This window comes from Protobothrops mucrosquamatus, unplaced genomic scaffold, assembly GCF_001527695.2.
Source record: "Protobothrops mucrosquamatus isolate PMUCROS unplaced genomic scaffold, P.Mucros_1.0 scaffold336, whole genome shotgun sequence".
Classification (NCBI taxonomy): domain Eukaryota; kingdom Metazoa; phylum Chordata; class Lepidosauria; order Squamata; family Viperidae; genus Protobothrops; species Protobothrops mucrosquamatus.
Window position 1 is genome coordinate 254,178 of NW_015386674.1, and position 27,090 is coordinate 281,267.

A 27,090-nucleotide genomic window follows, 5' to 3' on the forward strand; every position below is an offset into this window, starting at 1 on the left:
TTAAGTAGTGCTTCTTGAGCTTCATCCACCAACTATCCTCTCCACTCTAAACACTATACAAATCTCCCGTATAATATTCTACAGACCCATCTCTGTCTGTCCGTCCATCCTCATTTATCAGCTGCATTTCACATTCCTGTTTACCTTGGCTATGCTTACCACAAATTTCATATTATGGATGGATTCAAACCTGTTAATATTGTGGGGAAATTAAAAAAAAATGGAGTGCGTGTTTGTGTTTTATTATGAGAGTGTAAAAAAATCAAAGTGGAGGACTGAATCTTAAGTGATTATTCTAGAACAGGGCTTTTCAACCTTTTCACCCATTGTACCACTTTTAGGATATGGCAATATCCGAGTACCACCAGTCGACTAGCAAGGTGTCAAAAACTTGATGACCAAAAAAAAAAAAAAGGAAAAAAGTGATAAAGTACAGGTAGTCCTCGACTTACAACAGTTCGCTTAGTGACTATTCGAAGTTACAATGGCACTGAAAAAAGTGCCCCCCAAGCCACAGCCGAGCAAGACACCTGCCTGCCCACCCGGCGGCGCTCTTCCTCCTGTCCAAGGTTTTCATTGTTGTGAGCATTTCTGTTGAGAATTGGCAGCGAGGGTGGGGGGTGTTTGGTTTTTATTCCCCCCCCGTCTGCTGGGTGGTTGCAGAGGTTTTGGTCACTTCACATGACCCTGGGACACTGACTGTCATAAATATGAATCAGTTGCCAAGCATCTGAATGTAAATCACAAGACCGTGGAGATGCTGCAACATTCCAGCTGATCGGCGCTTCTTCTGGGCTCAGCAGAAGCGCCAGTATCAGTGTTGCTTTCCAGGTGATTGGTGCTTCTTTAGGGCTCAGCAGGAGCACCAGGATCAGCGCCAAGCTCCAGCTGGAGCCTGGCGCTGATCCTGGCGCTTCCACTGAGCCCTGACAGCCCCGAAGAAGCGCCAATCAGCTGGAAAGTGGCACTGATCCTGGCGCTTCCGCTGAGCCCTGACAGCCCTGCAGCTCCAGCCATCTCTCGCTCAGGCTTGTGCGGTGCTGCCACCGGTTCAGCTCATTCCCCTCCCCCGCTACCACTTTTCTAGAGTGGTCGCGTACCACCTGCCAGGTGCCAATGTACCACAGGTGGTACCCGTACCACTGATTGAAAAGCCCTGTTCTAGAATACACGCATATAGTTATGAAAAGAAGAATCTCTGCTCAATTTATCATACATCAGATAAAAGAGGGTTAGTAATATCATGAAACCTTGCCAATACTCTCCTGGTGCAAGGGCTTATGGGAAACCAGCATTTCTTTGAGAAATTGTATATTACACACTTCCCAAAGGTTGTTACTAAAACAGGTAGGATTTGACCAGGGAAACAGCCAACCTGGTTAAATGCGTAATGACATTATGGACAATGGCAAATTAAACAGAAATGTGGTAAAAATGTCTATTCATAGTTCAAAATATCCCTTTTTGATTTTTCACAAAATATAGTGACTAGTTACACACACTGCATGAAGGCATACCAACATCTGGGCAACTGGCATTATAGTAAAAGCATTTTTTGAAATGACACATAGGATATTAATGTAATGTAATTAATGTAAATAACTTGTCTTTTTTCCATGGTTCCACAATCAGAGGGCATCCACATATTGTTGAATTACAACTCCCAATGTATCTCACCATTATCAATGCTACCTAGAGCTGCTGAGAATCAAACAGCATCTGCAGGCCACAAGCTTATCTATTTATGGACTACACTAAGCTTTCAAGATTGGATTATATAACTCTGAAATAGGATTGTTATGTCCTGCTGAGGAGGCCATGTAATATCACTGCCAAGGAGAATACAATATGACTTAGCCTCTGAGGAAAGGGAAAAGAGATGGAAAGCCTGGAAATTAATTTAGACAGATAAGAAGGGAGGATGGATAGTCAAACGCAAGTACACTAATATTCCTCTATGTCAAAAGAGGCTTGGTACAGAAGCAAATCTTCAAGGCTCTTGAAGAGAAATGAAAGGAACTTGTTCAAAGAGGGGGAGGAGTGTCTTAAAATAGAAAAAAACATGCCAAGCTTTCAGAGAGGAAAGAGATGAGGAACTGAAATAGAAGAGCATGTGCAAACTTGGAAGACAAAATGGAATTACTGTATATACATCAAAGGAGTAACAGGGCTGGAGAGATAACACATTATTAATGATATGGCTGGATGGAGTCACTGAAGCAGTAGGCGTGAGCTTAAATGGACTCCAGAAGATGGCAGAGGACAGGAAGACCTGGAGGAACGTTGTCCATGGGGTCGCGATGGGTTGGACACGGCTTCGCAATTAACAACAACGTGCAAAAAGTTTACTCTACTCTACACTGAGGCAGTGTCCTATCAGTGCCAAGCAACAGCAGTAAAGCAATATTTCGATGGTGCTTCCTTTAGGTTTCTTAACAACCCCATAAAGGGGATAACTATGGTGCCAGGAGATGGGTTGAAAGGTCAGCAAAACAGTTTATGGTTTAAGTGAAATTTCAAACAGGGACCTCATTTCAGTTTCATGATCACGAATAGTTCCTTCAACCTTTGATATTTTCCAAACAGTAGTCCAACTTCACTTCAGGGATATCAAAACTGGACAAAAAATGTTCTACAAAAGAAGTCTTAACTAAGAAAGCTTTCCTGTATGATTTTATTTCTATTTTAAACTAGCTGTACCCGGCCACGTGTTGCTGTGGCTCAGTCTGGTTAAATTTACATCCAACAGATGGTGCTGTTTTTTGAAAAAAGCATGTTTTTACCTGTCACAGGTGTGACATCTATATAATAGTAGGCATATAAAAACACGCGCGTATTCGAATGCAACGTTGTGTCAAAATTTCAAAGCAATCGAAGAACTTTCAGAGATTTAAGATTTTGAACAAACGAACATTTACATTTTTATTTATATAGATAGAAGTAATTTTCATTAATTTCATTATGTAGCCCAGCTTTAGTTTTATTTATATGTATCAGGGCCAGTAAGCAAGCCCATTGTTTGCTATCGGCATTTTTTCCAAGACACCGGAAATAAAATAGATCTCCCTCTATTATTATATATATTATTTGAAATAAGGGAGACCATTTAGACCATTTTTTTGGAAGGGCTAGCCCATTTGTATTTATTCAATCATCTCCCTATTATTCCAATTCCCCATGATTGTCCTGATATGTTTATCTTCCATTCAATCTGTTCTTTCTCAAATTTCTTCTGATTTATATAGAAAGTCTTTTCCATTTTCAGTGTTGTCAATCCCTTTTCTGGATTTTCCATTAACTATATTTGCTGGTCAATTGAGTCCTCTGTCTTAGTATTTGATTGTTCCACTTCTTCTGTTATCTTCTGCAGTTAGTTCTTTGGTTGTAGTCAAAATTTAGATTTGTGTATCTAAGCGGGCATCTTGTTCTTTTATGTTCGGTCTTATTTTGTCAGAAACTGAAAGAATGGTTTCATGTATTGCTTTCAACATGGAAAGGATCTTTTCCTGGTCTTCATCCATATTCTCTTAACAATGTGTTAAGTTGAGGACTTTAAAATCAGACGTTAAAAATAATTTTATAACTAGGTTTGGGACCCTTATTTCACGTGTTTATAGGTAGACTTTATAGTAGAAGTCGTTTGTCAAGTAAGATTTTATAGTCCAAAGTATTTCATCATCTCATATAATAACTAATGTTCCTCAAATAAAGAGATAGGAAGGTAATTCCCCACATATAACTCTGAAAGTCAGTAAAGGTTCACATTCATAGTTCAAGCAAGCCAATTATGCTGCCCAGAAGTTCTCTTTACAGCTGAGTTTCTCACAGGTGGTATTCAAGGTCCAAAGAGTTTTATCTGTAGTCTGGGCTTCAAGCCAAGTCTCTTTTAGGCAACAAGTTGTAATACCAAACTTTGCCACAAGATGTCACCGATGCTGTTTAAAACCTTTTAAGTCCCCCTTTTTTATAATAGTTTTTCAAAGTTTATTTCTTTTCTTTTTAGATAAAAGTCAGCATATCCAGTAGAAATAGGAATAAGAAAAAAAATTAGGAAAACTTTTTAGTCCCTAAATTTCAAAAGTATATGCATCCAATTAGATTAAAATTGTTTTTATAATTGCTTTGTTTCCCTGGGTAGTCAGTCGCCGCTTTCATAGAGGGTGCGGCAGAATACTTAGGGCAGCTTTTTCAGGAAAGATATTTAGAGTCTTAAAGAGAAGATCATATCTCACCTAGTTTCATCCACGTTGCTTTAAAGGTGCTTGGTAATAATTTTGATAGGCTGTCAGCAGCTTAATGACGAGCCATATTGCTATGGCCGGTCTTTCCCCCGCCAGTTTGGAGAGCTGCCCCAGATCAAGCGGGAGGGCTACTGCCCTACCGCGATCAAACAGGGATCCCCTCCTCGTTCGTCACCCCTACAGGGCTACTTTCGACCCTTTCCAGGGTCCCCCAGTGGGATAGAAATTGGACGCTGAAGACGGAGTTCGCCTCCATGCGTCTGAAGGTGCCTATGGCAAACCGGAAGCTCAAGAGAGGTCATTTTTAAAAAGTGTGATCTTTCACTTGCAGCTTTTCCTGGCATTCATGCATCTCAATTATATTCGATTAGCTTTTATTAGGCATCAGTACCTATTAATTTACATCAAACAAAAAGTCTCGCTATCAGTTTTAGATAATTTATTAATTAAAAAGGAATTAGTCACAAGGGCAGGAGGGCCTCCAGGAAGAACATTTATCAGATTCTTTCTGTTTAATTTTGTATCTTTCAGTTGAACCTTTGGGTTTCACACTGTTTTGTAGCTATGGCTCAAACGATTTGTGACTTCCCATTAAAAAGTAGACGTTACATCAGGAAAGTTTTCTGTCAAGCCAAAGTAAGATGATTTTGAACAAGACAAAAACCACCTGCCATCCACTACAGGCTGGTCACTGTCTCAAGTTTGCGTTCATAAAAGAAGCGATGGGGTGTATGCTTGACGGGGGAAACTTTCCGGGTAAAGTAGCTCAGCAGGGACTTTGCACTCTGCTGGGATGGGTCATCTTCAGTATCATCCCTGAAGAAGGAAGCAAAGATAGGGAGAAATTCATATTATGAAGTAGAGAAAAGACATTAGGGAATAAGCAGAACTAAACCTTGAAGAGAGACAGAAATCCCTTGCTCATAAATGATAAATCATTTTGAGGAATAAATTCTGCAGATAGAAAGTTGACCCATTCAGATCAAATATAATCCACATTCCTACTATTTAATCTTCCCTACATCCCTACTATTCAAAACCCACTTTTTTCACCTACTCTCATTAGTCATCTATATTCATCTCATCCCTACTTGGTGTACAATCAATACTACTATGTCATGCACTTCCTATTCTCCACCACTCTGCTGCAGTGATTAAGGTGCTTGCCTAGAAACTAGGAGACTGTGAGTTTTAGCCCCACCTTAAGGCATGAAAGCCAACTGGATGACTTTGGACCAGTCACTTTCTCTCAACCAAACTACCTCACAAGGTTGTTGTTGTGGAGAAAATATGAGAAGAGAGGGGTATTAAGTATGCTTGCCACCTTATTTATTTATTAGTAGGAGTGTATAGGACGTTATGTAAGTTTTCCTTAGTTCTCCATTATAATCTTTATACATCAATCCATCTCATAGCTCTTCCATCCACTTACCAATGAACAGGCACAGCTTTGCTCTCCAGAATGAGCTGAGCTGTGCTCCAGCTAAATCGTACAAACTGTGGGAAGCCAAAGATTGGTTCCAGGTTTTGAGCGAGCCATTCTTTAGTCTTGGGATCTGGGGAGAGGAGAGATGGCCGAGAGACTCCGCATATTAATGCTGCCCTTTTATCAAACAATATATTTCAGTCCATTAGCTCAGATATAGGAGCAGAGATTAGGCAAAGTGTATAACAAACATTAGGATAAGTGTTCCCTTCTCTCTCTCCTCTATAATTGCAACATATTACAGCTCCACTTTCACATTACAACCTCACCTCTGTCGTAGCAGTTGGAAATTTAGTCTCAGCTTCATTGCATCAGATGCAACCTATGGCATCAGTTGAACAACATGAAGTTTGGGCACCTTAACCATCTACCCTAATGGAGTGATAAATGATGACATCTCATTGGGGGGAAAAATCACTTAATTATAATGATAACGATTCAAACATAAGACTGGGAGAAAAGAGGACTCGTAGGAATACCGAAAATAATGTCTTTGCTTTTCAATATTACTGCATAGGAACATAAAGCCCTATTAGGCCAAGGCATGAAAACAATATATGGTGGCTCCTACAACTGGCGTTCATACCACCTCCATTTTCAAGTGCAGAGCCTTAGAGGACGAGAAAGGTATTACAGAATGGAATATCCTGAAAAATAGCATGCCCATCCAGCTGTCACCCTGAATTAGAAGCTCTTCACAAAGCAAACATTTTCTGCTTGTCTAATCTTATTTTAAACCCACCTGATCTAATCATCACTATCACGTTACACAGCTCCAAATGTACAGAGATGGAACTGAAAGAATAAACTAGAATTTACCATTGGGATAGCCAGAGCCATAATCCGATTCTGTTTCTTCCAGGTTTTCCAAGAATTTCCAATTCTTTACAATCCGATCCCGTGCTACCTAGAGATTGTAAGAATACAGGGACTGACTTATTGACCATACGAAAAGTCCATATAATTTAGCATTCTTTCTTCAATAACGGACAAATTATTGCCTAAACTAAGAAAAGCCTGATGGTTATTGGAAACCCCATCCCCTTATGCACTGCGTCTTATAATCAGTGGCATTCTAGATTTATAGATGGAAGTTCGATTGAGCTGCTGGGCCAAGTAATGCATCTTGCCAGATAACATAGCATACATGGAATTGGAGACAAAGGAATTTCGCATTCACCTTGGCACAGATGCTGGCTGCGCTTACAGTAGGGAAAAGAGAGTCTGCCTTAGCCTTTACTGTAACCTCCAGCTCAGGAAACTGCTGCTTTAGCTTTTCTTGGTATTTCTCCGCTGGTCCCACCGTATCTACATAAACCTGAAAACAAAAAATACCCATGAAGGATTTAAGGGGAAGGAGGAAGAATTTCTTGCTACTCCTGGCAGTCCAGGGCACTAAGCTAGTTCACCTCTGCAACTTGCACTCCAGAATCTAGTGCATGCTGGATTAGGCCAATGGCTGTATCGTGGGACAGTGCATTCAAGTTGTACTTTGTCCTGCAAGGAAAAGGAAATCACATTGACTTCTGAGGGCAATTGACTATGAAATTAACCATCAGAAAAGAGGTGGATAGAAACTGAGATTAGCTAGATAATATGATTTGTCATTAAGGATTCCAACTAAGATAAGAGGGACCTAGGATATAATCCCTACTTGCTGATACATCTGCCAGGGTGATGAGGACTGCCATTTTTACTCAATCCAGTCTACTTAAATGGTTAGTTGTTGTGAAGAAAAAAATCAGATGTGACTCCATATATACTGCCTTTGTTGAATATACATATACAAAGAAATATAAACAGAGAGCAAAAAGCCACTGCTCCATTTATCCACTGTCAGCAGCAGTTGCAATTTCATACAACAAATACAAATTAATGATCCTCATTCTGGGCAAATAAAAATAATTAGAAATTGGATGGCCCATTGTGTTCTACAATCCACGAAACAAACTTTTTTGTAACTTTGAGTGACATTAAAAATATGGATCTATAATGTGTCTTTTTTAAAAAAAAAATTACATAAACATTATACTGCACTCTTCTAAAACTTACACACCATTTTGGATGGTTAATAATAATTCAACCAACTCTCCAGGTGTACGTTATATATAGTGACACCACTTTAGAATTAGATCCATAGGACCCATGTGTTCCAATTCCAATGAGAGGTAGGCCAGGCAAAGGAACAATTTTAGAGAAAGGTGTGGCACCTTTTAAAACCTAAGATTTAATCTACCTAATAGAGAGACTGCCTTGTGTCTACCACACTCACCGCCTCTGCATGCTAGTTGAGATGAAATTGGGGGAGAGGATGTGTAGGGCCCATCCTACAAACCCCTTAGCTGCATCTATTTTCTCAAAGAGTTCTTCCCGTTGAGCTTCTGTCAGAGTTTTAGAATCTGTAAGCAAGTGGGAAAAGATAATTTCCAAGTGATGTGGCATGGGAGAAATAAAAATTATTCTTCTACCTTGGTCCCCTAATAAAAAGAATATTTTTGTTTTTATTTACAGAGCCTTTGCCCTGTGACACAGCTGCAATATTACTGAAGTATAATCACAACCTGACACTCCTTTTACCTGCTACTTTCAATGTTTCTAGGTCTCCCTGCTGAGACACAGGACAGAAACAGATTCCATAGACCATGGGACCTGGAAAAAAAACCAAAAACCAAAAAAGCTACTCAGTCTCAACTACTATGAACTGCTTACAATAAGTATATTAATTAATGTTCTTGCAAGATAACTAGGCAATACAAATGAAATGGCTTGAAAAACTGCTTTGACAGTACTTAAAAGCTACAAAACTATTCTTACAATAGGCAGCCCTCCATAGCATTCTCTTATAATAAACTTTAATTACATTGCATCGGAAATGAAGAATGTGAACGTAGTAAAAGTAACATTTTAAAGTGGATTTAAGGATCAGAAGCATATTGGCATAAAATAAAAACTAGGAACAAAATGATTATGTACTATGTCTACAAGAAGACACTGCAATGTGTAAGTTAGCTTCACACCAAGAGGCAGTGATGAAATTTAACTACCTGGAAATCTATACAATCCAGGGAGCTACAAGATTCACCCTGGACGATGGTTCGGGGCCGGTACTCCAAAGATTCCAGTTTTCCCTTATATATTTGAATCCATACCTAAGACTGGTCCCCTGCCTGCCTCATCGATGCCCAAACTACAGGGCTCAGTCCGACAAATAGGAGGCACCACCGAGGCCAACAAACAATTCACCGAATTGTCCCGTTCGAATTCGCCGAGATCCATTTTCGCGCGCGCGCTGAAAGCACCCGGCCGAGGACATAAGAAAGGGAAGTGCAAAGAGTGCAAGGTCTTCTGGGAAGCGTAGTTTGTGATACGCGATGATTCGCTACTCAGTTCCATTGTTGGTCGAAACGCTGTGGGAATCTCCAAATGAGAATAAGGAACGGCAAGACGTTCATTAAAAAATCCCAGGTGGTATGCTCTGAGTAAAGCTTCGGAGTACTTTAATGCAGCTCTATCTCCAGAGCTTATGCCTATCCTCAATGAAAGTATGAAACAGACTTTCTTTTGTTCAATTTGGTCCATCCCAAGTATCTGTTCCGTTTGGCGGAGTGTTTGCCTTTCGGAATCTTGAGCCCGACTTGTGAGGACACATTAGCTAGAAATTCAAGTGGGATCAAACCTGGAATCGGGACACGGAATGCATTGTAACTTTAAGAAATGCTCTCCTCACCCCCTAAAAGTTCTTGAGTGTACAGCCATACCAGAAAGAAATAATATCTTTTACATGGAGCAACTATGGGAGGTAATGAACCGCCTTTATTCGTTCAATGGATTTCTTAAAGCATTATGACATCCACGTAAGGCTATTCTTTTATTCTGCAACCCAAAAACAAACAAAAACCCTTGCCCAATGTCTTTTTCAAGAACAAACGATTCCAAGTATAGCTTTCTCCTGGCGATCAATGTTAGAATTTTTCCGGTTGGATGGCTGGCTGCACAGGGAAAAAAATTGTAGGCAAACTTGGTTTTCATATAGGGACAGCGAGCGGGAAAAGTACATAACAACTATAAACACAAACGGGGGGGGGAGGAGGGGGAAAGAGAGATTGTTCTTTCGGCTTCGCGAACTGCTTTGGTTCGCATAACCAAGACCGCATTGCTCTTAACAGTTTGGATTGCGCTTCAATCGTTGACAGGAGGCACAAGTAACCTGAATCTATCAGCAAAGGCCCGAACGGAGGGCAGGAAAAAAAAACCCGAACCAATGCTGGGAGTTTCCAGCAAAGCATGTAGAATCACACGCCGACCACCTCGCTCCAAAAATCCTCCTTTCGGATGCGATCGAGAGAGAGGACCGCGTGTGCCCACCACCCGCGAGAGGCAGAGCTCTTATCGTGGCCTGCCTTTACGCGGCCTGACCCGCCCCCTTTCCGGCTCGTAGGGTATAAAACCCTCCGCAATAGCCGCGGTTTCTTCTGCTGGTGCCACACCTCCTCCCCTGGAAGCGGTCCCTTTTTCCTCGTGCTTGTTCGCGAAGGCTGCGGTAGGTTAGAGCAACCGGGGGGTTTGATGCTATATTGAGGGTTATGGAAGCCGCAGGGGGCGATTTGGATGCTTCAGCCCGTGACGCTTGGGCTCGGGGCGGGTGGGCCTGAAGCGCTTCGCCCCCATCTTCAGCCTGGTGGACGAGGATTCCGGAGGATCCCTTTATATATATATATATATATATTAAGAGGCGTGATACTGGGAGAAGGGGGAAACGCTAATGCTGGATTAAGGGCTCTGCGACGCATAGTCTATTTTCCCCAAAGCTGCCGGGTAGGCGGGCTTTTTTCGAATGAAATTGCAGTCTGCAGGCGAGAAGTAGGGTTCTCTTTGTGTTCGGAGAGAAGATGGAGAAAGGCCTGTCTGCTTCCTTTTTTAAAAAAAAATAAATAAATCCCTCCTTTACCTTCCCATTGCTAGGGTTCTTCTAGCTTTTTCCTCGCCCCAAGCCCCGAAAAAAAATGAAGCTTTCTTTTTGAAGCAAGGCAGAACAAGTAACCATGATACTTAAGACAGGGTTTTTCTAGTAACCTGAAAAAGACACAAATACTGTATATAGTTAAAAAGACATGGAACGAATGTTTTATGCTTTTCCCGTCTTCAGAGTTTGCATAGTGTTTATCCAATTTCTAGAATGCCTAACCTTGCTGGCTAGGGATTATAAAAGTTGTATCCCAGTTTCTCTGAAAGGCTGCTTTTAAAAAAATAGAGGTGTGCATATTTTTTTAAAAAAAGAGTACAGAATGATATAAGGTATCTTCGTCTCCCAATTTTCAGTTTCAGTCTTTAAATTGATCAGCTAAGCTTTTCAGGTTTAAGGGGAATAGCTTTTAAGTTTAAAGGAGTAGAGAGAACCAAAGGTATAGTAATGGCGGTGGGCTGGGATGCTTAATGATTTTGTTCCAAATATCATTTTCTTCTAGTCAGCTGCATGAATTAATGCAAAAGTTATGCAATCTGGTGTTTTGCATTATGCCTATTAGTGCATTTTTTCACTTCTTTGAACTACAAGAGAATTGTGCAAAGGCTGAATTCTAGTTCTGTAATGCCATAGTCTGGGGAATTCTGTTAAGTATTAGAACACTGCCAAAACTGGGGAGGGGCATCAAAATTAGAGATATTCAGAGCATTTTCTCTCTGCCAACTACTCATAATCTCCCTAATAAGGAGGACTTTGCTGCTATAATTGTGTGGAAGGTATTGGTTGCTGAAACTATGGGAAGAAGTAAAAGTATGTAATAGAACTCTTAACTGCTGAAGAACTGCAGGTCTGGAAATGGTCAAGGTTGGAAGACACTGCAATGTATCGATCAGTATTGACTAGGTGCAATCAGTCCCTGCATTGGGGCATAAGTGGTCCACACTTCCCAAAGCATTTTTCAAAAAAAAAAAGCAGTTACTTAACCTATTGATCAAACTAAATACTTCAAAATGTTACCCTTTTGAGCCAAGTCAGTTGATTTTGGCCCTTGGCAAGAGTGTGATGGTTGGCAGCGCTAGGACCAGCTATACCGGGGTAGGCAACCTTGGCTCTTTTATGACTTGTGGACTTCAACTCCCAGAATTCCTGAGCCAGCATGGCTCAGCTTGGAAACCTCTCCCTTTCCCCTCAGCATGGCTGGCTCAGGAATTCTGGGAGTTGAAGTCCACGAGTCATAAAAGAGCCAAGGTTGCCTACCCTTGAGCTATACCCTTACGTTTTCATGAATGATCTGTATCGATCAACTGCACTGCTCCATTAGACCCTTGTGGTTGCCACCATTTAGAACTGTGGTGGTTTGAAAAGACACTTGTCAGGTGTCTTTTCAAACTACTGGTGCCCAAAGATGAGATCCAATTGAATCCAGTTTTTTATATGCTTACATCTAATGTAGCCTTGCAAGACTTAAACTACAACCTTCAAAGTTGATAGATTCTAGGATGTGGCTATTCTGAAGCTTTTCCTCCTTCCCCCATCCAGTTCAGGACTGCACAACCTCTTAACTTGGTTCTCTGGAATGTGTGCCTGTTTCCTGGGAAGTTGGGTGCTACTGCTGACTTTATCTCTCCCCTGCCAGTTCAGCTGCACACTCCATAACAGCAGCCAGTTTGTGAAATGTCATCTGAGGCAGAAAGGTTGTTGGTTTATTAAATATATAGGGACAACCATGCCTCAAGCCTAGAATAAAGTTTTCACATTTTTGTTCTGCTTAAGAAAAGGATGAAATTGGGCTGTAGTTCTTTGATTTGCCACTACAATTTGGGAACTACCTGCCCCAGCCCCTCCAAAGACACAAGAGTTTTAATGCAGAGAAGAACAGGAAAGTTAAATAGTAAAATGAAAATATCAATTACCTCCTTTATAGTACTGTACATTTATGATCTATTCTCCTTCCCATGCAACAAATTATAGAAAGGGAGATATATACATCTTGGAAAAAAACGAAATGTAAACTGTTGTGAAGATTGGAAAGGACATACAGTACGTTTGTCTTTGGTCATTGTCTTCACATGCATATTAAGCTGACCCAAATTATAAGATTTCCCATACTTGAAGTTTGAATCCATTCTGATTTTATTTGTTCTGCTACTGCTGCTTTTTGTTTAGGTTGTAAAAAAATAAATTGCATTTGTCTCTAGTTAGCCAGATAGCAATACTTACTCAGTTTTGTCTGTATTTTAGCAAGTTGATTTCCTGGAAGCAGTTTAGGTTTATCTTCTATATAGGTTGAAGATCTATTTAAGTTATATCATCCATATGCCCCAAATATTCTCCTCAAAGTCTGTTTCTGTGATGAAGAAAAAGCTTTTGGTTTAGTCCAGGTTAAAATTTTAAAGCAAGTGATGATTAGATTTGTCTTTCCACGGGATTTTGTTCAATGGGTTGAGATTACTAGTTGTAACCTTGTGTCACAATTAACAAATTGAATTATCTCAGACTCTCCCTTTATAGTGTGTTATACAGGAGAGCTGGTCACTTTCTGCCTTATTTGATTTGATTCTTGAACTTTTGGCCACTATCTAAGGCAATTTTTAGATGTTAAGGATATTACATTGGGAGAGTGTGAATATAAATTATTTTTGTACTCTGGTGATATTTTAGGAATTTTGGATCAATATTCTACTTCTTTGCCTAATTTTATAAAGGTTGTAGAATATTTTTTTAAAGTATTTTGGTTCTAATTGGAATAAATCTAGCTTGGCTCCCCTGGATCCCAATGCATAGTTATGTAAAAGAAATGGGATTTGTGATTTCTAGTGACACATTTGAGGCTGTATAAACCCACAGGTATTTCTAAATATGTAGAAATATGTTGACAATTTTACTAAAGGTTGAAATGGATGTTAATAAATAGCTTAAAGTTCCTTTAAGCCTGTGGATCAAAATTAACCTTATGAAAATAGTCCTTTATTTCCTTTATATTCTTAGAGGCATTTCTATGTTTTAATAAATATTTATATTGATAATTTATTTAGGAAATGGAAAGTGGACCATCAAGATTTTCCTTAGCTAAAGTGAGATTATCATTTGAGGAAGGTGGTTTTAATTTATATGATATGAAAAACTACCATTAAACCAGGGGTTCCCAACCCCTGGTCTGTGGACCAGTACCGGGCTGCAGCATGCCAGCAACCGGGCTGCACAAACAAAGCCCCATCCGCAAGATGCAGGCAGCACACAAAACCATGTCCCCTCCGGTCCGCAGAAAAACCTCTCTCCACAGAACCGGTCCCTGGTGCCCCAAAGATTGGGGACCTCTGCACTAGACCAATAATTTATCAGCCACCCACTGGTGAAATGAAAATATAATGGATTATTTTCTTTTATGGGCTAAATTGGAAGATTTAGTTTTGAGATCATGGCAAGTGATTAGAACAACATAGAGCAGAAAATGTTTTATTAGCAATAGTAGGAGTAGTGAGAAATCTTTGGATCATATTGGACATAATTTGAGTTTCATAAATTCTAATTTGAAAATTGGTAATTCATTTTATTGGAAAGCTTGGGTAGAAACTGGGATTATTTAAATCAGCTACTGTGTAACTATTATTACTGTGTAACAGTGAAAGTATTTTCAGTTTAAGCATGTTCTAACAAATATTTAATAAATGGCTTGCCTTGCTTTGCACCATACTTTGCTTTGCACCATATTTTCTATAGTTAGCAAGTTGAAGGAGGCATCTGAGCTAGGAAATACAGCACATTGTTCCTTAAAAGAATAAGAACACCTAATAGCCTCATTTTGCATGCCTCGGGGTTTGCTGTGGATTTAAAAGCATTATTAATACCATTATATTGAACCAGTTCCTGTGACTAGGGCTTTGAATAGCATTAGGCTGGATTGGTAGACTTTGTTCTTTCTCTGAGTTTATAGGCTCTAATTGGGTAAGAACTTTAAAAGTTGTGGTGAGAAAATGGGAAAAGAGTTAGAGGCCAAAATAGCACTGCCTGTTTTTAAATCATCAAAAAGCAATTAGACAATACTTCTGAATCAAACAGTATCATTCCTGAGAAGTGGCGTACTTGCAAACTTAAGGCATACATTATTGTTCTGATATTTTAGGAAATGGCCTCTGGTAAAGCATATATTGGAAAACCAGTTCCAGATTTTCGTGCTACAGCAGTAGTGGATGGCAACATCAAGGATATAAAGTTATCAGACTACAGAGGTAAGGCACTGCTGCTTCTATTAGGTTTTTAATTGTGCATCCATTGGATTACTTAGTATTCTAGCCTGTCTAGACTTTATGGGAAGGCTAAGATACATTCTCCATATAGAATGTTTTATGAATCCATTTTAGCAATGTTGGCATCTTTAGTAATTATAGAGCAAATGCGTATGCTCTCATATTTTATTTTATTTATTAAATTTGTTTGCCATCCATCTCATTGCGAGACGACTTTGGGTGGCTTACAATTTTAAAATAATATATACTCTGTGTCATGTATAATCATATTTTATTTATACATTTTATACATTTATAAATGTATAAAATCACATTCAAATTGCAATAAAATACAAGTTATTACTAAAGATAGGGAGGAAGGGAGCAGAATATACAGTGGTGGGGGGGAGTGGGAACTGCTATTAGCCCATCAACCACCTCCAGTGTGACATTCCCCCATTGGGGCCCCAAGCCAACTGGCGGAGCCAGGTCTTAAGATTCTTGTGGAAAGTCAGGAGGACAGGAGCCAATCTCACCTCAGGGAGCAAGATGTTCCAAAGGGCAAGAGCCACAGCAGAGAAGATTCTTCTCCTGGACCCCACCAACTGGAATTCCTTGACTGATGGGATCTGCATCATACCTCCCCTACTGGCACGGGTGGGGTGGGCCTGTCCCGTAGAAGTGACATGCTTCCTCAAGTAACCTGGACTCATACCATGCAGGACTTTATAGATAATAACTAATACCTTGAATTACCTCAGAAATAAACGGGCAGCCAGTGCAGCTCTCGGAACGGTGGTGTATCATGGGTCATTCTTCTAGGGGCCCCAAAGACTGCCCACACCACCGCACTCCAGTTAAAGCTTCCAAATGCTCTTCAAGGGTAGCCTCTTATGCATAAACATCAAGAAAACTCTCCAATCCAGGATACGTTTGTAGTTTAAGATATATATCATTATACTTAGTTTGATAAGTAATATATTATCAGTGAACCTAATGACCAGCCAATTTGGTGTAGTGGTTAAACATCAGGCTGTAAACTAGGGAACTGTGGGTTCCAGTCTTGCCTTAGGCCCAAAGCCAGCTGAGTAACCTTGTGCCTGCCACTCTATCAGCCATAGGAAGGAAGCAAAGCTCTTCTGAAAAACCTTGCCAAGAAAACTGCAGGGAGTTGTCTAAGGCAGTTGCCAGGAGTCGAAAACTGACTTGAAGGCAACACCCTTCCCCCCCAAAGGCCAAAGAAGAGGTAGCTGACAGTTCATAATTCTGTATTCAAATCAATGGTGCTGTGACTATGAATGAAGTACAGGAACATATTCAGTCTACATGGCCATTGCATTAATAAAAACTGGTTGGGTGACTTTGGGCCAGTCGCTCTCAGTCCAAATCACAGGGTGAAAAAAAATTGGAGAAAGGAGTATTATGTGGGTTCACTGCCTTGAGTTATTTATAAAAATAATGGTAGGATATAAATAAAAATATATATGCATAGATAAATGACGTGTTTGCTTTGTAACTGGAAGAAGGGTCCTGATTTGACCGGAGTAAGATGCAATCGCCTTATAGGTGTTCTAGTGACTTCGAGTCTTGCTCCATTTATAAACCTGAATAGGGATACTGTCCAAAAGACTATGGGAGTGCAAAGGTTTTGGGACTCTTGATTGTGCTTGTTTTACTGATGTCCATTTCTTCCATATAGGCAAATATGTGGTTCTGTTCTTCTACCCACTGGATTTTACTTTTGTCTGTCCCACTGAGATCATAGCTTTCAGCGATCGAGTTGAGGAGTTTCGCAAGATTAATTGTGAGGTTATTGCTGCTTCTGTCGACTCTCAGTTTACCCATTTGGCTTGGTGAGACTCCTAGTATATAATTATTCATAAAAGTTGTTGTGCTGGAAAACTAGTGCTAGAGGTGCATATTAAAAGCTGGCTAATAATAGGACACTGACAGTAAGGAATAATTGTGCTTTCTAAGAAGTGTACTCTGGCCTGGATCTTGCTGATATATGAAGATTTTTTTGTCAGGCTTCATTGCCCTAGGACAGGGGTAGGCAACCTTGGCTCTTTTATGACTCGTGGACTTGAACTCCCAGAATTCCTGAGCCAGCCATGCTGGCTCAGGAATTCTGGGAGTTCAAGTCCACGAGTCATAAAAGAGCCAAGGTTGCCTACCCCTGCTCTAGGAACTGGAAATATTCCAGTCATAGTCAGGCAGAAGGTACAACTGATATGCCAGTCACAAGAACTGCTTGTAGTTATAGTGCTGAGAAGCACTTAGGCAGATGTTAACTGACAGATGGGTGTGGAGGTCTCCACCAATTTTATCTAGCAAAACCTGGTTGTTCATTGGGGTTTATCAGTTGGCTCACTAGCTGACATTAGCTGGTCGTACAATTAATACTGGACACTTGAAATGGGTGCAGAGAACTGTATGCACTTCTTTGGGCCTGCAAAGTGAATTATAAATGAAATATCTCTCTGGAAAATCTAATTTTTTTAGTGAGGAGAAAAATGGTCTACCCGTTTTTCAGACATAGTTGCTTTCCCAAAGTTTTGTCTTTAGGACTAAAAAGGGAAATATTTTCTATGTTTAAAGTTGCTGGTTAATTTAATAATTTCTAAAATATAGATGGTTTCAATGTAATGAGTGTCAGGTCATTAAAACAGTAGCATTGTGGATATTATTATTTTCCTGTAGGACAAATACAGGAAGAAAAGATGGTGGCTTGGGTTCAACAAATATCCCACTTGTGGCAGACATCAACCACAACATTTGTAAGGACTATGGTGTGCTCAAGGAAGATGATGGCATTGCATACAGGTATGGAAATTAGTTCTACATGATTTTGGAAAAACCTGTGGTGTAGCTGATGGACATCTTGGTAGCTTAGTTGATATAGTCCCAGTTAGCATATGTCCCTAGTGATGTAAGTAGAGTGACCGGCCCTAATGTCATAGGACTAATATATACTATGTTTATTAGCTATGTCTAACTAATCCATATTGCTCAAACAACAATATGTTAGTCAGGTAAATATAGGAAACCTATAGTAATCCAGTTCTTAGCAAACGCGAACCTGGAGGCTTTACAGGATAAATGAATGCCTGGGTTCATAGAGTTTACTGGATCTCTCTGACCTTGCCCCACTTTTCTTCTAGCTTAACTATTTAAATTGAGAAGGCTGCATATACAAAAATTCAAAATACCACAGTTCATGTTTGATCCTGGCCCAATGTTTTATTGATAAAGGTAACCAAAGATAAGTATAAGGTTCTAATAGGTTCCAGTGGCCTGTAACTTTTAAAAAGACGATAATGCTTGTAATTAATATTGTACCTTTTCTCCCTCAGAGGTCTGTTCATAATAGATGATAAAGGCATCCTGCGACAGATCACAGTGAATGACCTACCCGTGGGACGTTCTGTGGATGAGACACTGCGCCTGGTTCAAGCCTTCCAATTCACAGATCAGCATGGTGAAGGTGAGTGATAGATGAAATGGACATAGAAAAATAAAGCAGTAGTGCTCTGGAAAAGATGATCAACTTAAGATTGGTTCATTGTGCCTAGTTTCTCTTTAGGGTGCAATGATAGGTCTGAGTGAGACAGTGAGGATTGTGTAGTAGTTTTCAAACAATTTAGCAGAAAGATAAATTTGGCTTTACCTTAAATACAGCTTTCTTCCCCAGTCTAAGCTCCTGCAGGTGAATTAGTCTTCAGTTTTTATTATCCCTTAGTCAGCATGGTCAACAGCCATGTTATGGGAAAGCTACAATGAGAAGTTGTCTTTTAGTAAAGCAGAGATCAGGAGTCTTCCCAGCTGCTGCATACATTTTGCAAAATTACCAAAATGTGGTAATTTTGTTCAGTGTTCTCCCATAGATTTTGATGAAGACTTCAGCCATTTTTATATATTTATGTGTGGATGGGTGGAATGATTTTATTTATTAGATTTATGTAACATCCACCTCACATAGGCGGCTCTAGATGGCTGAAAATAAATTAAGTAAAATACATACTGCAAAAAAATCAATGACATAGCATCCAAGTATCATAAAAAAAAATCACTAATGTAGCAAGGAGACGAGCTTTGTCACACACCCAGGACACCGGGCACAGGCACTAAATCAAGTTTTTAAGGCTTTGTGGAAGGTCAGCAAGGGTAGAGCTAATCTAATCTCAGAGGGAACAGTGTTCCAAAGAGTAAGGCACCACTGCAGAAAAGACTCTCTTTCTGGGTCCCACCAGCTGACACTCCTTAGCTGATAATACCAAGAACATGCCTCTCCTACTGAATCAGGGGGAGACGGTCCTTTAAGTAACCAGGTAGACCAGACATGTCAAACACAAGGCCAGATGCCGCCTGTGAAGTGGTTTCATGTGGCCCGCGAAGCCATCCTGGAAACAGTGAGGGAACGGCCCCTGCTGCCTTGGCCCTGCCCAGGCCAACCAGGAGCCAGTGTACAATTTTGTGGTGGCCATCTTGGCACTTGTCCCGGTCCCACCCCCTTCTGCCAGAGACCCTCAGATCTGTCCCACTCCTGCCCAGGCCCCCATAGGCACTCTTGATGCAAATGATGTAGAACTGACCATGCCCACCCAGTAGGCCACACCCACTCCATCCACACCCACCCAGTAGGCTGCACCCACTCTGGCCACACCCACCCAGCCCCCTGAGGGCAACCGCAATGCTGATGCGGCCCTCAGTGACATTGAGTTTGACACCCCTGAGGTAGACAGATAGTTGCTGACACTGTTTCAAAAAGTAATTAATGTTTTATACCCATGCCAAATAGTGAACCTCTTCAGTAGAGCTTTTTAATATATGTAGAATTTCTGAGATACAGTTAGCAATACTCTTAATCATTTTTGCCTAGAGCAAACTGGAGCATAACTTGGTATCTTTCCATTTCTCATGCCTTGTCTTGGAGACAGTTTCAAGAATGAACATGAAATTACTTTGATCTGATGTAACAATCTCAACTTGCAGAACCAGCTTGCGTGTAGAGAAATAGCTAGTTGCCCTGTTGTGTCCTCTAATTTAGATTATACATCTAGACTGTAGATCATTGTCCAAAACATTTCATAAAAGGAGCAATTTCTAGTCAAATAACTATTGGTAAGTAAGCCAGTAAAGAAGAAGCAAAAGGCATTTGCTTTCCCAGACAGACAGACATATTCTGAAGCCAGAATAGGAAGTCCTAGATCCAAACTGGAAGTGGAGTGCAGGGAGTCTAACAGTATACATATACATCTTTCCCCCGCAGAGGCAAGAACAGCTTAACTAAATTGTCTTAACTGGTTACATTAAATATCAGAGTTAGAATATTTTGGTAGGCTAGAATGTTATGAAGTTGTGTTTGGATATCCTGGCAATCCTGTTTCCTCCACAGCTTGCTTAATATTGTATGAATCAGGAATACAGGTTGATTTTTTTTGTTTGCCCAAAGTGCAAACAATTCCCAGGTAGCATGAGGTCAACCTAGTTTATTCTGCCATTTCTGTCATTGCAAATTGCTAATTTCCAAAATCTTTTATGACCTTTGCTGATTATGTGTTCTAGTGTACATTATACCTATCTTAAACCATCTTCCCCAAGAGGGTAAAAAAAAAAAAAGCCCCAGAAGTAACCATTTTTTACTTTTTGGGATGGATGAGAGATAAAATAAGGCTCAACATCACTGTTTCATGCAAACATATATTCCAGCAGCAAATGCTGAGTTTTGGGGAATGTTGTCTTTTGTAGACATTCAAAATAGTCTGCATGCACATATACACCCATGTTATGAATTAGCTTGGGTGCCTTTCTGTTGTTAATTCAACTAACTGGATTTATCTCTTGCTAACAGAAATAAAGAGGTAGCCTTGCTTAGATTTGATTCCTTTGTTGTCTTGAAAAATCTTTATTCCAATATATTTGTCTGTTCTTGCTGCAGTGTGCCCAGCTGGCTGGCAACCTGGCGGTGACACCATCAAGCCCACTGTGAAAGACAGCAAGCTTTTCTTTGCCAAGCAACAATAGATTTCTCCTTTTGTATGCTCTATTACTGAAGTAATCTGGTTTAATGTAAAGGGATTTCCAGTAAATTCTCCACAAGAAAGAGATTTGGGAGATAGCTTGTCTGTAAAAGTTTGCTGCTGTATAAGTATTTGCCCATAGAACTAGATTAAATGCAAATGTCAGTTGGGCATCTTCATTCCTCAGTAAAATGATCATTAAAGGAAGCCTGATGGGTACCTTCTAATGTCTGTATTGTTGAACTTATTTTTAAAATAAGAAAACAGTTCCAAGATTATAATGCTGAATTAGCATTTCATGTTATGTGAGAGGTTGGGTTGTATGTAGAAAGTGAAAATTCCCCAATACCTCTGTAGAATTCCCTGGAGCAGAAGCAGACAAATACGTCTGATTTGGAAACGAACAGCGTGCATTTTTGTCTGTCTTTGCTGTCCTGCCTTTTGATAAACTGTCAATTTAACAGGTACAGGATTTTTAAAGTGCTAAAATCGAGGGAAGACATAGCTATTAGCTGACAAGACACAAATCAGTCCATCTATTGGATAAGAAAGTAGATCAAAATCTGTTGAGATGGAAATCTTGTTTATTCCATTGTCATCCAATTCTAGAAAATACACATATTCCCAGCACCTGCTATCCTGGAACATTTTATTTATATAAAATAGGATAGTGACTGATCCACTAGAAAATCCATTCCTGGGGACTTAAGGAACTTTTGAAGACCATGAGAGTAGGGAAAAAAAATTACCCCCCTTCTGCGAATAGGGAAGAACTTAAAAGAACTGCAAACAATTGTAAATTGAATAGGTTCAAATTGATTACTGGTAACTATAGGCATCTGCCTTCTGCAGTCCTCTATTTAAGACACTGTGTAGTTTTAAAGCTTGCTGGACTGCTACCTGGAAGTATATAATATTAACGACTTTGCTTAGTAAATCATTTAGGGCTTAATATTTTTTTTATTCTTACTCTTAGTATTCTTTGTGTTCAATTGTTTAATTTCACCATTCCTAGCTATAATGATTTAGATTCTTTTCATAAATGTCACATTCATTTTCCTACGAAAAATGTGTAATGTAATCAAAATAGGACTCGGTAGATCCCTTAGTTCTGCAAAGACACCCTGATTCAAGATATACAGGTAGGGATAGGNCCCCCTGCCAATACAGACTGCGTACGGTCGGTGAGGAAGGAGGAGAACCACCGCATAACGGTGCCTCCCACTCCTAACCCACCGAGACGCCGCAGCATGATACCGTGGTCTACAGTATCAAAAGCCGCTGAGAGGTCCAAAAGAACAAGGACAGAGGAGTAACCTCTGTCCCGGGCCCTCCAGAGATCATTAACCAACGTTTCAATGTAATGAGTGTCAGGTCATTAAAACAGTAGCATTGTGGATATTATTATTTTTTTCCTATAGGACAAATACAGGAAGAAAGGATGGTGGCTTGGGTTCGACAAATATCCCACTTGTGGCAGACATCAACCACAACATTTGTAAGGACTATGGTGTGCTCAAGGAAGATGATGGCATTGCATACAGGTATGGAAATTAGTTCTACATGATTTTGGAAAAACCTGTGGTGTAGCTGATGGACACCTTGGTAGCTTAGTTGATATAGTCCCAGTTAGCATATGTCCCTAGTGATGTAAGTAGAGTGACCGGCCCTAATGTCATAGGACTAATATATACTATGTTTATTAGCTATGTCTAACTAATCCATATTGCTCAAACAACAATATGTTAGTCAGGTAAATATAGGAAACCTATAGTAATCCAGTTCTTAGCAAACGCGAACCTGGAGGCTTTACAAGATAAATGAATGCCTGGGTTCATAGAGTTTACTGGATCTCTCTGACCTTGCCCCAACTTTTCTTCTAGCTTCACTATTTAAATTGAGAAGGCTGCATATACAAAAATTCAAAATACCACAGTCCATGTTTGATCCTGGCCCTATGTTTTATTGATAAAGGTAACCAAAGATAAGTATAAGGTTCTAATAGGTTCCAGTGGCCTGTAACTTTTAAAAAGACGATAATGCTTGTAATTAATATTGTACCTTTTCTCCCTCAGAGGTCTGTTCATAATAGATGATAAAGGCATCCTGCGACAGATCACAGTGAATGACCTACCCGTGGGACGTTCTGTGGATGAGACACTGCGCCTGGTTCAAGCCTTCCAATTCACAGATCAGCATGGTGAAGGTGAGTGATAGATGAAATGGACATAGAAAAACAAAGCAGTAGTGCTCTGGAAAAGATTGGTTCATTGTGCCTAGTTTCTCTTTAGGGTGCAATGATAGGTCTGAGTGAGACAGTGAGGATTGTGTAGTAGTTTTCAAACAATTTAGCAGAAAGATAAATTTGGCTTTACCTTAAATACAGCTTTCTTCCCCAGTCTAAGCTCCTGCAGGTGAATTAGTCTTCAGTTTTTATTATCCTTTAGTCAGCATGGTCAACAGCCATGTTATGGGAAAGCTACAATGAGAAGTTGTCTTTTAGTAAAGCAGAGATCAGGAGTCTTCCCAGCTGCTGCATACATTTTGCAAAATTACCAAATCTCAGTATTCTCCCATAGATTTTGATGAAGACTTCAGCCATTTTTATATATTTATGTGTGGATGGGTGGAATGATTTATTTATTACATTTATGTAGCATCCACCTCACATAGGCAACTCTAGATGGCTGAAAATAAATTAAGTAAAATACATACTGCAAAAAAATCTATGACATAGCATCCAAGTATCATAAAAAAAATCACTAATGTAGCAAGGAGATGAGCTTTGTCACACACCCAGGACATTGGGCACAGGCACTAAATCAAGTTTTTAAGGCTTTGTGGAAGGTCAGCAAGGGTAGAGCTAATCTAATCTCAGAGGGAACAGTGTTCCAAAGAGTAAGGCACCACTGCAGAAAAGACTCTCTTTCTGGGTCCCACCAGCTGACACTCCTTAGCTGATAATACCAAGAACGTGCCTCTCCTACTGAATCAGGGGGAGACGGTCCTTTAAGTAACCAGGTAGACCAGACATGTCAAACACAAGGCCAGATGCCGCCTGTGAAGTGGTTTCATGTGGCCCGCGAAGCCATCCTGGAAACAGTGAGGGAACGGCCCCTGCTGCCTTGGCCCTGCCCTGCCCAGGCCAGCCAGGAGCCAGTGTACAATTTTGTGGTGGCCATCTTGGCACTTGTCCCGGTCCCACCCCCTTCTGCCAGAGACCCTCAGATCTGTCCCACTCCTGCCCAGGCTGCCATAGGCACTCTTGATGCAAATGATGTAGAACTGACCATGCCCACCCAGTAGGCCACACCCACTCCATCCACGCCCACCCAGTAGGCTGCACCCACTCTGGCCACACCCACCCAGCCCCCTGAGGGCAACCGCAATGCTGATGCGGCCCTCAGTGACATTGAGTTTGACACCCCTGAGGTAGACAGATAGTTGCTGACACTGTTTCAAAAAGTAATTAATGTTTTATACCCATGCCAAATAGTGAACCTCTTCAGTAGAGCTTTTTAATATATGTAGAATTTCTGAGATACAGTTAGCAATACTCTTAATCATTTTTGCCTAGAGCAAACTGGAGCATAACTTGGTATCTTTCCATTTCTCATGCCTTGTCTTGGAGACAGTTTCAAGAATGAACATGAAATTACTTTGATCTGATGTAACAATCTCAACTTGCAGAACCAGTTTGCGTGTAGAGAAATAGCTAGTTGCCCTGTTGTGTCCTCTAATTTAGATTATACATCTAGACTGTAGATCATTGTCCAAAACATTTCATAAAAGGAGCAATTTCTAGTCAAATAACTATTGGTAAGTAAGCCAGTAAAGAAGCAAAAGGCATTTGCTTTCCCAGACAGACAGACATATTCTGAAGCCAGAATAGGAAGTCCTAGATCCAAACTGGAAGTGGAGTGCAGGGAGTCTAACAGTATACATATACATCTTTCCCCCGCAGAGGCAAGAACAGCTTAACTAAATTGTCTTAACTGGTTACATTAAATATCAGAGTTAGAATATTTTGGTAGGCTAGAATGTTATGAAGTTGTGTTTGGATATCCTGGCAATCCTGTTTCCTCCACAGCTTGCTTAATATTGTATGAATCAGGAATACAGGTTGATTTTTTTTGTTTGCCCAAAGTGCAAACAATTCCCAGATAGCATGAGGTCAACCTAGTTTATTCTGCCATTTCTGTCATTGCAAATTGCTAATTTCCAAAATCTTTTATGACTCTTGCTGATTATGTGTTCTAGTGTACATTATACCTATCTTAAACCATCTTCCCCAAGAGGGTAAAAAAAAAAAAAGCCCAGAAGTAACCATTTTTACTTTTTTGGATGGATGAGAGATAAAATAAGGCTCAACATCACTGTTTCATGCAAACATATATTCCAGCAGCAAATGCTGAGTTTTGGGGAATGTTGTCTTTTGTAGACATTCAAAATAGTCTGCATGCACATATACACCCATGTTATGAACTAGCTTGGGCGCCTTTCTGTTGTTAATTCAACTAACTGGATTTATCTCTTGCTAACAGAAATAAAGAGGTAGCCTTGCTTAGATTTGATCCCTTTGTTGTCTTGAAAAATCTTTATTCCAATATATTTGTCTGTTCTTGCTGCAGTGTGCCCAGCTGGCTGGCAACCTGGCGGTGACACCATCAAGCCCACTGTGAAAGACAGCAAGCTTTTCTTTGCCAAGCAACAATAGATTTCTCCTTTTGTATGCTCTATTACTGAAGTAATCTGGTTTAATGTAAAGGGATTTCCAGTAAATTCTCCACAAGAAAGAGATTTGGGAGATAGCTTGTCTGTAAAAGTTTGCTGCTGTATAAGTATTTGCCCATAGAACTAGATTAAATGCAAATGTCAGTTGGGCATCTTCATTCCTCAGTAAAATGATCATTAAAGGAAGCTGATGGGTACCTTCTAATGTCTGTATTGTTGAACTTATTTTTAAAATAAGAAAACAGTTCCAAGATTATAATGCTGAATTAGCATTTCATGTTATGTGAGAGGTTAGGGTTGTATGTAGAAAGTGAAAATTCCCCAATACCTCTGTAGAATTCCCTGGAGCAGAAGCAGACAAATACGTCTGATTTGGAAACGAACAGCGTGCATTTTTGTCTGTCTTTGCTATCGTGCCTTTTGATAAACTGTCAATGTAACAGGCACAGGATTTTTAAAGTGCTAAATCGAGGGAAGACATAGCTATTAGCTGACAAGCCACAAATCAGTCCCATCTATTGGATAAGAAAGTAGATCAAAATCTGTTGAGATGGAAATCTTGTTTATTCCATTCTAGAAAATACACATATTCCCAGCACCTGCTATCCTGGAACATTTTATTTATATAAAATAGGATAGTGACTGATCCACTAGAAAATCCATTCCTGGGGACTTAAGGAACTTTTGAAGACCATGAGAGTAGGGAAAAAAAATTACCCCCCTTCTGCGAATAGGGAAGAACTTAAAAGAACTGCAAACAATTGTAAATTGAATAGGTTCAAATTGATTACTGGTAACTATAGGCATCTGCCTTCTGCAGTCCTCTATTTAAGACACTGTGTAGTTTTAAAGCTTGCTGGACTGCTACCTGGAAGTATATAATATTAACGACTTTGCTTAGTAAATCATTTAGGGCTTAATATTTTTTTTTATTCTTACTCTTAGTATTCTTTGTGTTCAATTGTTTAATTTCACCATTCCTAGCTATAATGATTTAGATTCTTTTCATAAATGTCACATTCATTTTCCTACGAAAAATGTGTAATGTAATCAAAATAGGACTCGGTAGATCCCTTAGTTCTGCAAAGACACCCTGATTCAAGATATACAGGTAGGGATAGGCAACCTTGGCTCTTTTATGACTTGTGGATTTCAACTCCCAGAATTCCTGAGCCAGCCAAGGTTGCCTACCCCTGCCCTAGATGTATAACCACAACTGGGACTGGAACCCCTGCTGCTAAGCAGGGCAGTTGTTGAGTGAGTCATGCCTGATTTCTGGCCCTCTTTTGCCATGGTGGTTAAGTAAATCCGGCTTCCCCCATCGTCTTTGTTTATGGGAAGCCACCTGGGAAGGTAGTAAATGGAGATCGTGTGACCCTAGGATGCTGCAACGGCCGCCAAGCACCCCAAATTTTTGATG

At 40.1% G+C, this 27,090-nt stretch overlaps 2 protein-coding genes across 4 annotated transcripts; one reads left to right on the forward strand and one right to left on the reverse strand.

The window, feature by feature from the left end:
• Positions 1-4,627: 4,627 nt before the first annotated feature.
• Positions 4,628-9,043, reverse strand: RNASEH2A (ribonuclease H2 subunit A). 2 transcript variants are annotated; one of them, XM_015815317.1, is made up of 8 exons: positions 8,877-9,043; positions 8,305-8,376; positions 8,000-8,126; positions 7,137-7,224; positions 6,908-7,045; positions 6,547-6,634; positions 5,674-5,797; positions 4,628-5,057 (listed from the first exon to the last, which is right to left on the reverse strand). In XM_015815317.1, exons 1-8 carry the CDS (start codon positions 9,001-9,003, stop codon positions 4,919-4,921), a joined length of 903 nt encoding a protein of 300 aa, XP_015670803.1. In that variant the 5' UTR covers positions 9,004-9,043; the 3' UTR covers positions 4,628-4,918. The 2 variants fall into 2 exon arrangements, with proteins under 2 accessions (XP_015670803.1, XP_015670804.1); XM_015815318.1 differs by lacking the exon at positions 8,305-8,376.
• Positions 9,044-10,202: 1,159 nt separating this feature from the next.
• Positions 10,203-25,862, forward strand: PRDX2 (peroxiredoxin 2). 2 transcript variants are annotated; one of them, XM_015815321.1, is made up of 6 exons: positions 10,203-10,267; positions 14,814-14,919; positions 16,616-16,769; positions 22,358-22,480; positions 23,012-23,142; positions 25,568-25,862. In XM_015815321.1, the coding sequence occupies exons 2-6, from the start codon at positions 14,817-14,819 to the stop codon at positions 25,651-25,653; spliced, it is 597 nt and encodes a 198-aa protein (XP_015670807.1). In that variant the 5' UTR covers positions 10,203-10,267; positions 14,814-14,816; the 3' UTR covers positions 25,654-25,862. The 2 variants fall into 2 exon arrangements, with proteins under 2 accessions (XP_015670807.1, XP_015670805.1); XM_015815319.1 differs by lacking the exons at positions 22,358-22,480; positions 23,012-23,142; positions 25,568-25,862 and adding exons at positions 17,617-17,739; positions 18,270-18,400; positions 20,855-21,151.
• Positions 25,863-27,090: the final 1,228 nt, after the last annotated feature.

What these genes read in the sequence shown, in the direction of transcription:
- RNASEH2A (XM_015815317.1), bottom strand. Translation starts at nt 9,003, where the DNA reads ATGGATCTCGGCGAATTCGAACGGGACAATTCGGTGAATTGTTTGTTG. An exon ending in CTGGAGTGCAAGTTGCAGAG is followed by an intron (nt 7,046 to 7,136) that starts GTGAACTAGCTT and finishes TTTTGTTTTCAG; the next exon opens with GTTTATGTAGATACGGTGGG. An exon ending in CAGCCAGCATCTGTGCCAAG is followed by an intron (nt 6,635 to 6,907) that starts GTGAATGCGAAA and finishes TACAATCTCTAG; the next exon opens with GTAGCACGGGATCGGATTGT.
- PRDX2 (XM_015815321.1), top strand. Translation starts at nt 14,817, where the DNA reads ATGGCCTCTGGTAAAGCATATATTGGAAAACCAGTTCCAGATTTTCGT. An exon ending in AAAGTTATCAGACTACAGAG is followed by an intron (nt 14,920 to 16,615) that starts GTAAGGCACTGC and finishes TCTTCCATATAG; the next exon opens with GCAAATATGTGGTTCTGTTC. An exon ending in CAGTTTACCCATTTGGCTTG is followed by an intron (nt 16,770 to 22,357) that starts GTGAGACTCCTA and finishes TTTTTCCTATAG; the next exon opens with GACAAATACAGGAAGAAAGG.